At 37.7% G+C, this 18,796-nt stretch overlaps 1 protein-coding gene across 2 annotated transcripts in view; it reads left to right on the forward strand.

The window, feature by feature from the left end:
• TBC1D5 (TBC1 domain family member 5) overlaps positions 1 to 18,796 on the forward strand; it is a gene marked incomplete at both ends in the record, with an annotated part of 237,356 nt that overhangs the window by 134,236 nt on the left and 84,324 nt on the right. For both annotated transcript variants that reach the window (XM_084248105.1, XM_084248106.1), the window contains one exon: positions 6,569 to 6,675. In XM_084248105.1, coding sequence (XP_084104231.1) covers positions 6,569 to 6,675 — 107 coding nt within the window. The remainder of the gene's footprint in view (positions 1 to 6,568; positions 6,676 to 18,796) is intronic.

Raw genomic sequence — 18,796 nt, forward strand, 5'->3', positions numbered from 1 at the left:
CTGAGTAGCAATGTCATTAAAGAAGTGATTAAGGATATTAGATATGAGATGTTATATTGAGCTCTTGTGTTTACTTCCATTGCTCCTGAAACCCCATTAAAATAGCATAAACCCACAGGACACAGAGAATTAGGAAGCTTGCAACAATTTTGGGAGCAGGAAAACAGATGGATGAGTGATAACTGACTTATCAGATCCAAGAAAGCTAAATACAAAATCAATAATGGGGAAAGCCAAGAAATAATCCATAAAATACCTAAAAGTGTAGAAATTGGCAGTGCGCAGTACTGCTGAAAATTGGTGGAAAGAGGGAAAGAGTTAAAACTAAAAAAGAGACTGGCTGAAAGTCTATTTAAGAAGCTATTATACACAGATCTCTAACCCTTCCCTCCAGGGGTTGTCCTGTAGAGATCATAAAATAGAGGGTGCTTGGAGTAGGGATTGGGGGAATTTCAGTGAATATAGAGCCCAGCCGTTTTACCATCTCAGCTCCCAGACACTGAAGCCAGACTGTCTCCCTCCAGGCAGAAGATCATTCCCAAAAGAAAACCCCTAAAAATCCAGGTGCAGGGATTGCCCAGGAAGTGACCTATGTAAACCCCAGAGTGTATAAGTCCACCCAACTCTGCACGTACAGCTACCTTCAAGTCCTCTTTGTCATGTCCCACTGTTAAACAACCAGGTAACCAGAATCACCGAACATTTCACAAAAACATCAAAGTCAAAGTGAGTATTTAAACAATCAACCTGGGAAGTGGAGCCTAGAGCAGACAGGGCTGTGGAGGGAGGAGGAACAGTGTCTGAGAGCTAGGAAAATACCTGATTGAAAGGAGAAAGTGAAAACACAAAATGGAAATATGACTGAACTAAGATGGTTGGAAAACTGAAAAAGAATCCCAGAAAGTAGCACATAAGATAGAAAGAGAAAATTAGAGGACCATGCCCAAGATCAAACATATACGATGATAAGGTGTCTTTAAAACAATGGATGTGAAGGGGAGGGGAGGGTGGAGGAGGAGAGGAAGGGAAGGGAAAATATCAAAAAACAAAATCAAGAAAACTGCTCAAAAAAGAAATTTCCAGTTCAGCAGAGAAATGTAAGTTTCTACATTGAAAGTGCCCATTATATGTGAAAAGAGGCAAACTGAAATAAATGATGCTGACTTTACAGAGCAGTGCAGGGAAGCGAAAACAGAATATTGTAGGGAAGAGAAGGTCACATAAAGAAGGTGGAATTAGAATGGTTTGAGACTTTTCAACTGAAAGCCAGAAAATTCTGGAACAATGCTCCCAACATTCTGAGGGGAAAGCATCTTTCAAACACAGAAAAATCACAGCCCGTGTATGAAACAGGAGATGTGTTCCACCAAAACAAAGTTGTAGAACAAAATAGAAGAACTTTAGGAAACAAGACGCAAAAAAGACTTCCCTAAAACGAGGGAGCAGGCCAGAAACCTCATGAGAAATTTCCTTTAAAAAAAAAAAAAAGTACTGAAAGGTCTTTAATATATTGAGAGAAGATTTATATGACCTGGAGAGCATTTGGGATTAAACACACAACTAAGCAAAACAAAGATGTGTTACAAGACTGTCTTGAGAAACAAGACAGTTAAAACGTCAAGAAAGGACGCTGCAGGAAAGGAAAGTTGTGGTGTGTGCTGTGTTGCTCTCTGTTATTTTTGGTTGGTTATAAAAAATGAAAACTAAATATTGATCTAACCAACGTTATGATTTAACTTCCTGGGGCAAGGGGAGAGATGAAGAAAACATGTTGCTCTGGAAGTCAGTGGAGTTTGGGTTTTAGGGGCAAGGGTGAGTTAAATGTTTTTTTTTTTTTAAGATTTATTTATTTATGCATACAAGAGCTGGGGTACAGGCCAGAGGTGTGGGGGGGGGGTGGGGTGAGAGGATTTGCCAGAGACAGAGTAGGAAACAGAACAGGCAGATTGACCGAAGTACACTGCTGAGAGGGGCAGCGGGCAAGTCAGGAGAGGTCTGCTACACCATGTGGGGATCGAACTCGTGCTGCGGAGGCTATGGATAGCTTCATAGGTTGCATCTTAACCCCTTGTGCCACCAGGGAAACCCAGGATGCATTAAATCTTTGTCTTGAATGGGAAGTCAGTAGATAATGTTTCAAATAAAGCTAATTGCATGTTTTTTTTTTGCAATATGGAATTTGAAATCAAGTCATAGAAAGGAAGTGTCTCTGAGGAGGGGGTGCTATTTTCACTCTTTATGTACAATACATTGTGACTTTCATAAAAATAAAAACTATATTTAAAATGTCCACAATGATATAATTAAAAGTTACTGTCTTCTTTAAGTAGTCTTAACATGTAAATTCGTCAATTTTTTTATAGATAATTTCTTGTCAGCTTTTGCTGTTCTTTGCTCTCTTACAAGTATACACTCCCCAACCTCATCACGTACAGAAACCTGTCCATTGTTCCAGCAACTTCTGCCATTCTGTCCCTCTGCCCCTTCCTTCCTTTGGGAATTTTCTTCTTACCTCTGTAGTGTTATCTGGAACTTTCTCTGGACCCCTACCTCTTGTCCTTTTCTCCCCTCCCAAGGGTCACTGTGTGGGCAGCTTATCTTTCTGAACCACAAGTCTGATTCCATTCTTTTCAGTCTTCAGCAAATGTGACAATGTAAAGTGCAGTCTAAACGCAATTCCTACATACCAGCAAGCCCTCCACATCCTTTGCTCCCTCCATGTGTCCCTATCTCCTCTGCCCCTGCACCTCAGGGCCCCTAGCGTCCTGTTCCATGAGCTTCCCTGTTGCCAGCCGCCCCCTCACTGACTCGCCATCTTCCATGCCAGTTGTCAGTCCCCACTGTGGGCCACGTGGCCTGCTCTCTCCTGCGTGCAGTTAGTTTTGTGCTTCTATTCCACTGGGAACATGAAGAGAAAATTGAGATTGTGCCTTATGTCTTACCTGTAGGATTTAACTTAGTATATGGAACAAAGAGAATATTTAGTTTGTAAATGAAGGAACATACAAAGTCTAACAAAAAGGCAGGGAGGGATCCTGTCCCATTTCTTAAATGCCTTCTGTGCTTCAGCCATCTCGGACTTACGCATGAGTTATTGACCCACATCTAAACACTCTATCCTCTGCTTATCTTTACTGATTTCACTGTTTCGTGTTTGCTACGACTGAGGAAAACTAAGCCAGCTCCCTCAGACCACTCCAGAACAGTTGTGGGCCATTGAAAAGTAGAGACAGAGAAGTCAGCTCTGCATCATTTGGAAGTAGTTAGGTTGAGCAGGAAGTGAGCAGGAAACATACTACCTGGTATCTGTGCCTCCTTCCCAGAAGCCCTGCCCACAGAGTAAGCACTATTAGCTGTTTATTATTACTGAAAAGGTCTAATCTAAATTCTTATTCTGTCACATCCTTACTGTTTTGTTTTTTAAAACAGCTTATATGGTCCTCTTTTGCTTCCTCTAAATTGGTCAAAGTTATTCAAAAGAACTTAATACTTAGGTTATGTAGTTGCAAATGAAAAATACTCTAAAAGCACAAATTTCTATTGCTTCTAGATGATGGCATTTTCTGAAGGCAGGGAGCTAAAGGGGAATAAAATATTAGATCCACCTATCTTAGGTTTTCAACTGGGACTTTTTATCAAAAAGACAAATTAACAGAGAAAAATAAACAGAAGTTTATTAACATGTATCCCTCATGTACACATGGGAGATACTTAGGGAATAAATGAGCAACTCTCAGAGAAATGAATTCAGGATTAAATACCATCTTAATATAAAAGGGGGAGAGGGATGGCTCTTAGGGGAGACAAAATGATTTTTAGGAAAGATGAATGAATAGATGGGAGGTCTGATAGTTTGTGACAAAGTTGGGGGTATTTATGACAATTGCATTCCTTTCAGAGGATTTATCTCTGTTAGATAAGAGAAGTTCAGAGTAAATCTCTCCCTACATTGGCTGTTTTTCAGATACATTCAACTCAAAACAACCAATATAGCAAAGCAGTATATTTTGGGCTGTGATGTTCCACTAACCTTCAGAGCTCATACTTGCTAGCTGTTATATTCCTAGTGCTGGTGCCTAGCACAGTCTCTGTGTACCCCAGATTTAGTAGATGCTCAGGGAAAGTTTATTACACTCAATGACTAGATAGATAGATGGGAAAATGGGAGAAAGAATGTTAGCTCCTTCATTCATTCTGCAAGTAAACTGTTAATGTTATTTGACTTTGTCTATATATTTTATGACCTCTGATAACTTCAGACATTCTGTCAAGTTGTCATAAAATAGGATTGTTGCTCCGGTCCCTCCAAATAAATACCTATCTCTGTCAGGCAGTTGTAGAGACTGGGTTATGCGCAACTTCCAAGCTGCTAAGACTCCTGCACAAGAGTAATGATACTAATTTACTATTTACAATGACTCCTCAACTCCATTATGTCATTTGACTTTCAAAACAATGGCCTTACAAGACAAAGCTGCATTGGAGCGCAAGACCCTGCCACTAGACTTCCGGTTGTCAAGTCTTGCTCTGCACCAAATTGCTGTATGATTTGGACAAGTGACTTAACCTTTCCAACTACCTATTTTCTCATCTGTAAAACAGGGATAATAATTATACCCCCACAGTAAATGGTCACAGAAATTAAATCAGTTAATGCAGGTAAATTTCTTAGCATGGGTGTTGTGTTGATCTCAGAATTCAGTATTCATTCATTTTGAATATCGAATGAATCCCAGTGGGCATAGCGTCAGAGCTGTTCAGGTTACACATCTATCCTGTACTTAGATTTCTTCAGGGTAAGGGCTGTGTTTTGTTTCTCTTATATCATCTCCTAACATAGGGCCTGACATGGATTAGGAATTAACAAATAATCGTAGAATTGGATGAGGCAGTCGCGTAATGTTTTTGAAGTCAAAAAGAGGAAACCATTTCCTACTTCTCTTACCAAATATACACGAATTCTTCCTGGGTCAGTTACTAATGTATAATCATTTTGGAAGTTGGGAAAATAACCTTTGAGTTGCAAAATAAATTTATTATCTAGGTTTTATTTACTTTCAAAAAAATCCTGCAGATGCAAGAATTATACTATTCACAGTGTCCTAGCTTTTAGAATTCTAGAGATAAAAGGACAACAGGTAACTGAATGTGAACATGACAAAATGAACAAATAAGAAAAGAAGAGTATGAACAGATATAGAAAGGGTAGGGTAAGTGAGTGCTTTACAAATGAAAGCAGATGTATGAAATTACAAGCTGTCAGATCAGCAACGGAAATGAAGATGATAAAGTGGTTCCTCACATAGATTATAATTATTCATTTTGCCCAGTCCTGTCTTCTTTCCCCATAATGTTCCTGAGAAGTTGGGGGTGGGAAAGCTAAAGCAAGAAACAGTTTCCAACAGAAGAAAACACAACTCTAAGAATCCAGGGTATTTCTGATTACAGAGTTGTTTATTTTGTGATTTGTATTGTTGCTTTTGCATTAGGTACTTTCCTATTGAATGTTTTTCAGCTAACTGCTCTGATGAGTGGAAACAATTCCATGACAGCCCAGGAAGTTGGGCTGTAAAGTTTCTCCCTCAGAAAGGCTGCGGTGCAGACAGGGTGGCTCACAGACACAAGTGTCATGAGTGGCCCAACTGTGACAACAGTGGCAGATGGATTGCCTAGAAATGAAGTGGTTTACATGGACCTGCCTGAAAAGATGTGTTTAATAATGGCACCCATAATTAGGTTGATTTCAAACAAGGAATTAAAAGGCAGTCCATGAAACAGAGATTTGGACATCCTCCCTCTAAGAATCCTATGTAGATACTCTCCCCCGATTTCTTGTTACCTTTAAAAAAAATAATTGGGGGGCCTCCCCAGTTGAGTACCACGCTGTGAAGCTGTCCAAAGCCTCTGCAGCACGGGTTCAATTCCCAGCCAGCCAGGGAGAAACCTACATGGCGCCGTCTGCCTGTTCTGGTCCCCACTCTGCTCTGGTGAATCCTCTCACCCTCCCATGCCTCTGACCTGTACCCCAGTTCCTGTATAAATAAATAAATCTTTTTAATAAAATAATTGGGGAAAATTTATTTTCTCTAATTTCAAATATGTAATATTCATATACATATAAATATGACATGTAAGTTATGCAACATAATAATCAGGATAAATATTATTTTATGAAAATTTTAAACTGGTTTTATCACATAAGATTTTTGTTACTAATTTTTAAGCAGCAAAACTTGAGACATTTAAACACCACCATATAAATGGCAATAAATATGCAGGCTTCTAAGAGTTTATTTATATTACAAATGCACACACAGATATCTATATCTGAGGCTCTTCCTTCCAACACCCCCTGCAGATCCGTGCTAGTATATTGGATTGCAGTTAAGAGTACAGTGTGTTGATTCAAGGGCCATTTGGTAAGAGTCCCTTCTCCTTGTTTCCTTTATCAAATCAGCTGGGTTACTGGTTCATGTTCTTTGATTCTAAGTATTTTTATTTTTTACTCTGGTAATGCAAATATTTTAAACAATATTGCTTCTGAATTATTTTTCTTTCTCTTATTTAGTGATCTCTAGCAACTATCAGACCTGTCTCGGCCTTCTGATGCATTACCCAATCATTGGGGATGTACATTCACTGATTCTTAAGGCTCTCTTCCTTCGAGATCCAAAGGTAAGCTTTCCAATTAGGATATACACAGTTGGTTAAAAATTTGTTTTCTCTGTGTGACTCCAAGAGTTCCTTATGTGGAATGTCTAATGGCATATGAATTACCTCGATTTGCCTAGAATTGTAGCCCAAAACTCAGTTACCTCGTTGGCTATCAATTCAGCAGGCAGATTAAGTGGACACTGTCTTGAGAAACTGAGGCACACAACTTCTGTCCTCCTGCCTTCCTCTTAACTCAGGGAAATAGTTGAGCAACTGATCCTTATAGCTACACTTCATTATCATCGCTACTCCTCAAAGTGGCCGACTTAACCAAGTAGAGTTTTGGGAGCCATATGAAGACCAAGACTTCGGAATCATAAAAAGTTTCAGTTTTATAAGAGCTTATGATACAATGCAATACTAAATTATTTGATATTATGAATATGTTTCTTATGTTATAGTGAAGAGTAACCTAATAAAATAAAGATTTAAATATACTCTAATGCTGGTTTTTCTATTTGAACTTAAAGCAATTCACCAAAATTTTCTTTACACTTCAGAGAAAAAGTGTGCTCTTTTACAACTAATGTTATATTTCTTGAAAATAAGAACATTTAATGATCTAAAAAAATCTGTGAATCCTTGATGCTTTTGAGCCAAACAAAAATATTGGATGAAATTTAAGAGAGAAAGCTTCAAACACGAGTATGAGTGTGCCAGGCACGGGGTGGTAATCCCAGCCTTTGGCTCTTTGGCGAGCTCCCAACCGCCGTGTTGGCAGTTGTCGAACTGTCTTTGAGTCAGTCTGTCTGTGGATTCCTTTGCCAAAGCTCTGTCTGATCGACTTGGGCCTCCAAGTTCAACATATATTTTGATTCTAAAGGATTTCTGCCCTTTCCTTGCTCGTTGACTTCACAATTGAGTACATCCTTTATTTATTCTTTGATTTATTTAAAAGAATTTATTTCCTTGTGCCTATATCCATTTTCTGTATAAATATAAGAATTTATATCATTTCATTTGCATGATGCAGTTTCATTTAAAAAATTAACTATCATCTGTCATTTATCTGCCACATAAAGAAACACAACAGTCTATGAAAATCAAAAGTTCCATATTCTTTTCTTTTAGCTGTTTATGTAAGTTGTATAAATTTTTTTGTAAAAATAACCAAGCCTATGAAATATCTAGAAAAAGAATAAAGACCGAGGTTGCTGATAAGTAAGGTGAGTTTTGACCTACAAACTTACAATATGGTCTATCAGCTCAGCCTTAGCAATTTACTTAGAGTTGTACCAAGTGGAGAAAAGTTGCAAAAAAAGCAGTTTGAATTTTCTACTTGTATGATTTTGTTACATTTAATCGAAGGGAAATGAATATGCTTCTAAACTTACTGATCTTGATAAATTTTCCCTAACTAAATATGGTTGATCTTCCTAGGAATCATTCACTCTTCTAGTTGAAGAATCCTATATACTAAATCCATCAGTGCTATTAGTGGAATCTGAGATTTTAATACCATTTTTTATCTCAATCATATAGTATATATAATGTAAGAGTATAGTGAAGCCAGTTTTACAAGCATTAAAAACATATATGCCCTGAAGTCTAAGAGGAAAAAAATATAACGTATCTGAAAAAAGGATTCCCACTTTTATTTTCAGGGCCTTATGAAGTATAAAAATATGATTCAGATAATGGTTCAAAATGTGGGACCTTATGCTTCCTTTATATGGAGATGCAAGAAATAGGCTAGGAAGAGAAAGTCATATTTAAAAGTCTTCAGAACAACTTCATGGAAAGATAATATCATTAAGAAAAAGAAAGAAAGCTCTGTAGTATTAAGGGGCTTTCAGATGACTAACCCAGCACAGTGATAGTTTTAGTTAAGTGTATATAGTAGCTGACCCATTAGCATTATTTAGTAAATGTCAGTGATAACTAATGGCACGTGGAACATGTGCTCATTGTGTTTGCACAGTATAGTGTCCTACAAGGAGCCTAAGTTAGGAATCAGAGCACTGCATCATATCTTGCCTCTGCTGCCAGCCATATTTGTGAGTTTGGTAAACATGTGCTTGCAGTGTTTGCATCTTCTCTTGTGTGGTTGAATTAACTTGCCTCCAATGACCCACCCAACCAGAACATCCCCTGTCCATAAAGAAGTCCATATGACTTCTAATGAGCTAACAAGATCCAATCCAATATTACAAAATATGAGTGAAAAAATATATACCAAATTTATATAAATTCTAGAAATGCACAAGAGAACAGAATTTCAGTATTAATGTCAATTATTATAAAGTCAATTGGAGGACATTTACACTGAGGGGGCACAAAAAGGGGAGGAAAAGATGATGTTGTTACCTCACCCACATCTTCCAAAAATCCAGATATCACAGTGCTTTAAATAATGCTTTAATATGATATACAAGTATTCTGTGATTCAAGTAGATCACAGTAAGTAAGCAGACATACATGTCTCTAAGAATTGGACTGGTAGAAATATGAGATTTGAAGCATCAGAGTACCTTGCCTGTATGCCAGCTTCATAAGACAGTAGTACTGAGTGCTGTTGACAGACGTAAATAAATATAAACAGGAACTTTAAGCCCTCTTCCCACCACCACCACACACACATCCAAGTTCATGTTAGTCTTCAGTAAAACACTTTTTCCTGCTATTGTTAGATCTCGTGGAGATTGCTCAGTTGAGAATAGACTCTTCAAGTAGACTTTGGACACTGAGCTCTAATTTCTAATTATTTTATTTCAGATCTGTGTTTTACCATGAAAAGATTTCTCATAGGAACAGGCTGAAACAATGGACCTGTAAACTGTAATAACAGGATCATATTCCTCTACAGACACCTTGATGTTCTTCATTCAGTCCTCACAATTAGATTTGAGGGGGACAGAGCAGATTACCTTTCCTCACTCTTTTTCAACGTGGAGGTTATGTGGCTTTCCCAAGGCCACAAATCTTATGACCCCACGCTAGCTAGAGTGACTCCATGTCCCTTGTATCTATTCATCCCCTCCTTGAGTTCCCAGCATTCATCTCACTTCTCCAGGTAGCCATTTCAGGCGCAGATAGAACATGTTTTCCCATTTGAGTATCACAGTACCTTGTACTTTAGCTATTTGCTTATTTATCTTATCGTGTATTCCTTCTTATGATCCTATCATTTTTCACCATTTAGGTTTGTGTTTTGCAGTGGGGTGATATGAAGAAAATAATGGTAGAATTGAATCTGACTCAAATGCTAAGCCTCTTCTGTTAATCTCAGTAGAACTTACTATTTCTAGAACCCATATCCACTTCCACAGAAGCCATAGCCATATGTATATTTGTCTGCTGCCATTTTCACCAAGTTGGTAAAATAACCCACACCTTGAACTTAAAGAGTATCTAGTTCTTTAATTTACTGTGTCTGAATTATTTAAAAACACCTTCAAATATGATTGAGCATGGAAGACATAACAAAGAATCTAGTTAGTATGCTCTACTCAGATTGTCAGAAATTCAGAACTGCAAACAACCTGGAGCATCTATTCCAGGTTCTCTCTAATCCAGATGGACAAACTGAGGATCAAGGTGAAATTTTAAGACTTATTCACATTCACACAGTTTGTGAATGGCAGAGGTAGAAAGTGAACCCATGTCTTCCAGCACCTCTCTACACAAGAGCTGTAACTGCATTAGTATTTAAAGAATTGAAATTCTAACTACCGATATTTCTCATAAAAAAATTCTATTTGCATTACAAAAAATTCTATTTGCATTACACATTTATTTGCATCTGTAATAAATGAACTCATCACAAATATAAGTGGTCTAAGAAGTATTTGACAGTTTAAAAAATGTATGCTGTATGAAAATACTAGATGTCAGAGAACCTGTTTATAGCATCCTGTACTCCATTCACCATCAATACAGTTTTTTAGTTAACTCTTCGGACCACACTCTTCATTGTTAGTTTCTTTTCTTTATCAATATTAGAACTGCTGAGCAGATTTCCAAAAACAATCCACTAAATGAAGTAGAGGGGTAGAAGGAGGACAGTATGAAAAATATGAAGTGATTAAAAAACATTGTTCTAACTAGTTGTTCAAATTCAAAAAAAAATTTTAAAACCCAATTAGAAACAAAAGTCATAGAAAATGTGAACATATTGTGTTCCTTAAATAACCAGATGTTCACTCGTTCCTGAAGGCAGTAAGGGCTAGGAATAAAAGGTTTAAAACTATTGTTTTAAGTTAACTGTGAATTTTGCAAATCTGTTTTTACCCTTTAGCAAATAAAATTCTAATACGGAAACATAAGCAAAGTAATTTTCATTTTTCGGTGCTTTCTTATTTGTGTTGTGTGTTGAAGTGTTAACCTTATCACAAAGACTTATTACCAATGAAATACAGTACATGGATTAACATTTTAGATTCTGCGGTAAGAATTTGACAACTACCGTTTGTTTTGGAGACTAGAATATTCAAAAAAAATATTTCTGGTAAGTGTGTAAGCAATCCTCTTAGCGGTGACTGTTATTGTTTATAGGAGAAAATTGCTAGAAATAAGACCGTTTAATTTCGTAGTCATTCTTGTACAGAAAGACATACTATAAAAATATAGCGTTCATTGCTCTTATGCTTGGCCAATTCTGATTTGGCTTTTGTTTGGAATTATATTAAATTGTGCCGTTTTAAATTATACGAAGTCTGAATAATCAGATCTTATACAGTAATATGTTTTTATTCTTTGAATTCAAAGAACTCCACTGTACGTGTAACTTTTTAAAAATGTCAGATGGTTTTGGTAAAATGTGATATATCAGCATTGAAAAGTAGCCACTGAATGGGGCGTTTGCAATTGTATGGGGGAATATAAAAATAAAATTTATTATTTAAAAAAAAAAAAAAAAGAAAAGTAGCCACTGGATTCAAGCCTCCCTCAGTTGGGGTGTTAGAAGTGCTCCATTGCGGGGATCCGTTGTCCTTGTTTTCCTCTGAACAGCAATGAACCTAAAAACCACATGTGCCGACTCTTTGAGGACGATGCACAATATCCATTTATTTGCCATTCACGATGCTCCCGTCAAAGGTTCTATTCAGGTTTTCTAGTATGTTCCCCGTGGGATTTTCTGTTACAGAAGGAATGCTTATATTTTCTTCGTCTTTTTTTTCCGTCCTCTAAAAAGCTGGAACATTTCTCTGAAAACTACCATTCTTTGAGAATCATCTGTGTTTGTGACAAAACAAAAGGTGGTTTTTTTCTTTGTTTCCAAGCTATGTGACTATATGATTCTCTTCTTAAATGAGCTCCAAACTTGGAAAAACCCACCCACTCACTTATTCAGACCTCTGGGCTGTCACACGGGTCTAGCCAGTAGGTTACTGACTAAACTCTTTCTATCATATATACATTGCTTTAACTTTTAAAAAACAATTTTGGCTAATGATGCATACCTGAAACTTATATAATACTATAATAGAATGTTCCCTGAATAAAAATTTATTTAAAATAATTTTTAAAAGAAAAGAGTTTTGACTATCTTCTATACGTGGCAATCCCGGTCACTTTTCTTTTGTTTACATCAGCATCACACTCCACTGTGTTGTGCCTCTCCCGCACAACAAAATGAGAGGCCCTGTAGGGCAGGGCCCAGAACTCCAGCCCTTCCCCAATGCCAGCTGCAACAGGCTCGGTCAGACGCATCACAGCCTGCTGGGTTTATGGAACACGTCACTCTTCGTCCCAAACTTAGACTGAAGAAACTGGATCACGTAATCGCAAAGAACCTTTCTGGTTCTTTTCCACTTTATTAGCAAAATTCAATCCAATTCAATAGATAATTTTTTTTTTCATTACCAGCCATGTGCAGAGTGGCCGCTATTCATTCAACAGAATTTACTGAGCGCCTGAGCTGTAACAGTCACATCTAAAATCTCACGAAAGTCTTGGTTGAAACATATGACGATGGGTGAACAGGATTTTTGACAAGTCAAAGGATTATCCACTTGACTGATTCTCTCATCTCCTTTTAAGTTTTCACTCCAACCCAGTCCTCCTAGTGAGGCCTATCTTATCTTAATCACTCCCTCAGACTGCCCTTACTGCCCCCCCACCTCAGTACCCCAAGTCCCCTTCCTCTGTTCTCCATTTTTCCCATAACCTATAATAATAATTATTTGTTAATTATTTTGACAATATCAACTCCATGTAGGTCACACTTTCAATTTGTTTTATGTTTTGTTGCCCAAAAACCTATAATTTTGAATGAATGAATGAAGTAAATGGTGACTACCCAAACCAAAACCTCAAGTTCTTTGCCAGAGAAGAAATTATGCTGCTCATATTTGCAATTTAGTTAAGCAAGTGTTTATTGTCTCCTTTGCCAGCTCTAGGGATATAATGAACTAGGGAGACAGAGTCCCCTCCTCATAACCCTTGCACTCGAATGCAGTGGATCTAAACTGTGAAGTACTAATGAAGCTTATTACAAATACAGACCCGCAGACAAGTAGTTCTGCAGTAGACTCCAGAAATCTGTATTTGTAACTATCCTAAAACTGGTGGGCTAAGAACAATGCTTTAAGAAGCAGACGCTAGATTGAGGAATAAGTTACTACACAACTGAAAGCCAAACCTCTAAAAACAGAAGCCTGGCTCTTTACCAGTGGTTTCCCAAATGGAGTGTGTGCACACATGATGAGTCCACGAAGGAAATCCAATGGAATACAGAAAGAAAATAATGAAACTTGAGTGTATAGTAGTTTTTTACCAAAAAAAAAGAAAAAAGAAAAAGAAGATTGGTTTTTTATGTACAGATTAACAGTGGTGCCTTCACATGGCTCACGTGTCAGCCTGTGTATGTCAGGATTCCTTAGGAAAGAGGTGTCTACCACATACAATGACATTGACAGTGGGTGTCCCTTCCTTTGCGTCCACCACCTTGTGCCTTATTGCCATTGCCATAGGCCCAGCTAAGTGTGTTTATGGACTATCTTATCTTAAATGATGGAGTATTTGTAGTTCCAGAGAGTTGTCAGGAGCCATGAAAAGGTTCACTAGAACCTTCTGCTGATGTACTTAAGAGTTGCCAAGTATCATTTATTTTTTGGGGGGGGGGGAGAACATACTCCAAATTGCTTACCTCTATTGAGGTGATAAGTTAGCTGTCAGTAATATATCATACAAATGTTTTTGAAAAAGAAACAATATGTCTCCTATGGTAATAGTGGCATTTTAATAGGATTTTTTTTCCAAAGAAATTCATGCTATGGAAAGAAAAATAAAAAGTTGGTTATTTGGAAATGTTTGTGATGTTCTTGACAAATTTAAGTATATTAAGGATATAATTTAAGTGTATCAATTATTTAAAACCCTCAGCATACACCAAAAAGTAGCGCAAGACCTAGTTCAAAGGGTTAAGAATGATAGTGTGAACTGCAGAGGAAAGAGAAAGAGAATATATAGGGATATGAATGAATGATAATTAAGTAGCTGAAAGAAGAAATTCATCTTGGACAACTTTTCTTGAGATTAAAATGCAGTCCTTCTGTCTATTATTATAGTTTGTTAGTGATGGTTGACCAACTGCTATAACAAATACCCCCCCTGTTTCCTTGGCTTAACACAGTACATACATGTTTAGTTTTCACACAAAAGACAGTCCATCTTCAGGCAGGAATAGGCAACTATCTCCAGATCATATATTGATAGTTCTTTGGGCATCTGTCGGTTCTGCTATTGTCAACTTTATTATACATAAAACATTGGAATATGCAGTTGAGCTGTCTGCCTGGGAAAAAGAACATGCAGGGTTGGTGATTTTTTTTTTAACGAAAATGTTTGTGGTTCTTTACCTCTTAGGCTCACAGAAAGGGCCCTGTCTAAGGGCAAAGCTAAAATCACAGTGTAAAGCTTGTGACCTTAAATCTCACAAACTGAGAAATCTGATTTTGTCAACATTTTTGCACAAAAACCTGCCATCTCTCAGAGTCCCAAAACTGAACTCAGAAGGCTGCTGTGTCGAGCCCATATGTCCCTTTCTCAGTCTGCACTGAACTCTAGAACAGCTACAAGCCTGGCATCCTCTGACCCCCATGAGCACCCCGCCACTACCTGGGGGAAGAATTAGGCAGGAGGCCACATCATTATCAGATCCCTTGGAGTGAGGGAAAAACCAAGTTCTTGAACTGCATCTGACCAATATGTTGTAGAACTCTGTGGAAACTCAGAATCACAGAGCTCGTTGGAGTGCTTGGTGTTTGATGGATGAGATGGGAGCACATATTTTCTGGAACCCAACTACGAAAGGCTGGCACACCTACTTCACAGTAAGGACAGACATACTGTGGTCCTAGAGAACACACAGGCCTTTAACCTCTAACCCAGCCTCTCCCCGACTGGCTCTGTCCATATGTTCCTCTTTGACTACTTTTCTCTGCTTCTGGCAGGTTCTTTTTGATTGACATCTTCTTGCTTTTAATACTCTTTAAGCGTATAAGGAATATAGTCAATCTTGCTAATTGGAAACCACCTAGTTTCTTGAGGAAGGCTGTGCACACTGCTGTTCAGAGGCACTTTACATTAACTTACAGTATCTCCCACAGTTCTTGGGTGCACCTCAGAATTACTCCTCGTCATTAACAAACTTGATTTCTGAAAAGGAAAATTGGAAAATAATTGTCCCCCTCACATGCATTTTTAGGGATACTGCCACTATGATTTCTTTTTACTGCATGGTTGCCTTCAGTGAATCAAGAGTTCAGTTTCAGAATTTTTTTCCTACACTCTGCCATTCTTAGCTTTTTTGACAGCCCCTTCAAATTTAACTATCTCTTGTAGTGTTTACTGAAAACGTGTTGAAGAGATATGAATTGATGAAGTTGAGAGCAATAAGATGTTTCACAAAATTGTCAGCCCCGAGGTCGGACCATCATCCTGTTAGAAGTTGGAGCTGTTAGTAATTTGATTCTTTCTGGCCTTTTCTTGAGGTTCCTATTGTAGTACAAGTGCCTTATTCATCACTTCTCTCTATCTTTCTATAATAACAGCAATACAAATAGAGAGTATTTCAAATTTATTCTACTTAAAGTAAATGGTGTATGGTGCTTACATGGTTCGAGCTGTCTTTGGGGAACAGCACCAAGTGGGAAAATTTGAAGAAGGCAGAAAGATGTCAGGAATGATTGGAATTGTTTTCATAACCCTAGAAATACATACACCGTTTCCCTCATCTTTCCAGCCAGTATCTGGAGAAATCCTGCCAGATTTTCTCATAAAGGTTCTAATTGAATGTATCTATTATATATTCCACTTATGAGAGGACCCGCTGACAAGAATGTCAGCTATTAATTTGAGATCAACTACTTAATTTACTTAATTGATAACATCTTACTCATGCTCTCTTAGTTGAACTTTCTAGCATTTGAAATAAAGATAAGAAACAGTATTTGAAATAGCACTGAACTAAAATTTCAGCATATATTTAGGACTTACTCATTCAAAAGAAATTGACCTCTGATTAAACAAGGGAGGAGAGATTTTATTATCAAAGAGATATAACAGATTGATACCATAAAAGGTTTTATTGGAAGATTTAATGCCATTTTCTACCCAAAATGCCTTTTGGTTTAGGGACACAAACAATGATATCTAGATAGTGTGAGCATCCTGTTTGCTTCCTCTCCTCTATTCTTTTTGTTTCCTTCCTTTCTTAAAAAAAATAATAAGGTTTAGGACCTCTCTGGTGGCACAGAGGTTAAAGTCTCAGCACTATCAAGCTCTCTCCAGCCTTTGCAGCATGAGTTCGGTCCTCGGCCAGGGAGCTGACCCACATGGTGCAGCAGACCTCTCCTATCTCTCCCACTGCTCCCCTCAACAGTGTATTGCAGTAGATCTGCCAGTTCTGCTGCCCACTCTGTCTCTGGTGAATCCTCTCACCCCCTTGTACCTCTGTTCTACCCCCCAGTTCTTGTATGCATAAATAAATCTTTAAAAAAATAAAAATGAACAGTGATGTAAAATACATATAAATTTAAAAAAGGTATATTTACTTTCAAATGCAAAAATGTTGTAGCATCTCCCGACCAAGTCCTTACTAAAGAAATATGTCCAGTTTTCATTCTTAATTTTGAAATGTGAAAACTATGAAATACTACTTGAAGACATATAAACAGGTTATTTAGGAAAGCACAGGTGAACTTAGAAACAAAATGGTCAAGGCTATACACCTGGAACTGAGAATGTTTAGCCCAAAAAGAAAACCAAGAATTAATGTTCATTGTTCTTCCCACTTTCTTAAATCCTTATGAATGAGAGTAGCTGTGGTGTGTTAGCCCAAAGAAGTTTGAACATAAAATGCTGGCAGTTCCTTTGCATATTATTTCCATGACTTTGGCCAACCCATTAACCATTCAGAACCTGGTTCCTATGAAATGCTGTGCCTTTGTTGTGAAAAATCCTTTTATTTTGGTGGGGGAAGAAAGGAGGGAGATTTTCTTTCTTTTTTGGGGGGGATAACTGGTTTACAATGCTGTATATGATTCAAAGGTTTAGGTGCACACTCTGCAGATTTCTATTATGAAAATTCTTTGATATGAGATAATGTCTGTAAAGGGCCTAGTATAGTCTGTCACCCAATAAATGATAACTGATGCAATATGCACCTTCTCTAAGAGAAAGAAGCAAGATAATGGGTTTGATTCCATTTGTTTCATATTTAGAGAGGATAGGGGAAGAGAAGGAAGGACAGAGTTTACATTGATATGTATAATTACTTGATTGTCTCATCCTTTAGCCTAAACTCCTTGAGAGCAGAATCGTGAGTATTGTATCCTGGTACCCTGGTATGTAGCAAAATGCCTGACACAGGAAATTTTGGCGTAGAAGGATTCCTGAGCTGTTGGTTGGATACCAAATATTGTTTCCATATTTTCTCTTCCCCTCAGCTCTGTAGTCTCTTCTCTGTGCTTGGGATGTTCTATATACCCCTCTTGTTTTGGCAACTAGACAGCTTCTTTTCCCATGCAGCTTAAATGAAACTTCATGACTTTAAAATGGCATACACCTTCTCAGTTTTCTAGTAAAATTCTTATAAAGACCCAGACAAACAAAGCAATCCAAAAACAAAATAAAGTTAGATACCTTACTGCTTTCAAAGAGTTCAACTTATTGAAGAAAAATGAGTTACACTTTATAACACCAGCTGCCATCCCACATCCACTCAACCAGCCATTCCTTTGAGACACTCAGTCACACAGAGGTGATCAGTCGTTATGTTGAAATCTTGTACATTCTTCTTGCTGATTTTCCCTGTCAAAAAGGATGCTACTACCTATTTACTAGACTTCTTTCCATTTTTGTTACCTGAATTGTGATCATGGCAGTATATAATTGGATGGCGTGAGTTAGGATTATCTAGAAAATGTTTGAGAGCACTATAGAATCACACACATTGCCAGTCAGCCCTTTCAGAGTTTCTTTCTAAAATAGGCCTACTGGCACCCTATTTGGCCTCAGCGTGTCTCATATTAAGGAGACAACTTGTGGGCATTTGCTCAAACATACTTCAAAATAATATAGGGGAGATAAGACAAACCTGACAGCCAACATCATATTCAATGGAAAAAAAACAACAGCTTTTCCTCTAAGTTCAAGAATAAGACAAGGATGTCCAGTCTTACCGCTGTTATTTAATACAGTGTTAGAAATCCCAGCAAGAGCATTTAGACAAGTAAAAGATGTAAAAGGTATCCAAATTGGAAAGAAATTAGTATCCAGATGACTTGGTAACATGCATAGAAACCCCCAAAACTCCATAAAAAGTTGTTAGAAATAATAGGTAAATTCAATAAAATGAAAATGTAAAAACCTGTTACATTTTGGGCCTCCCTGGTGGTGCAAGGGGTTAAGACTCGGCACTATGAAGCAGTGAAGCAGTCCACAGCCACTGCAGCACAAGTTCGATCCCTTGCCAGGGAGCTATCCCACATGATGCAGCAGACCTCTATGTTACCTAAAGCAATATCAGATTCAAGGTAATCCCTATCAAAACCCCAATGGTGTTCTTCACAGAAATAGAACAACAAAAATCATGAAACTTAATTTGGAACCACAAAAGTTCCTGAATAGCAAAAGC

This window comes from Talpa europaea (assembly GCF_964194135.1).
Source record: "Talpa europaea genome assembly, chromosome: 11".
NCBI classification, from domain to species: Eukaryota; Metazoa; Chordata; class Mammalia; order Eulipotyphla; family Talpidae; genus Talpa; species Talpa europaea.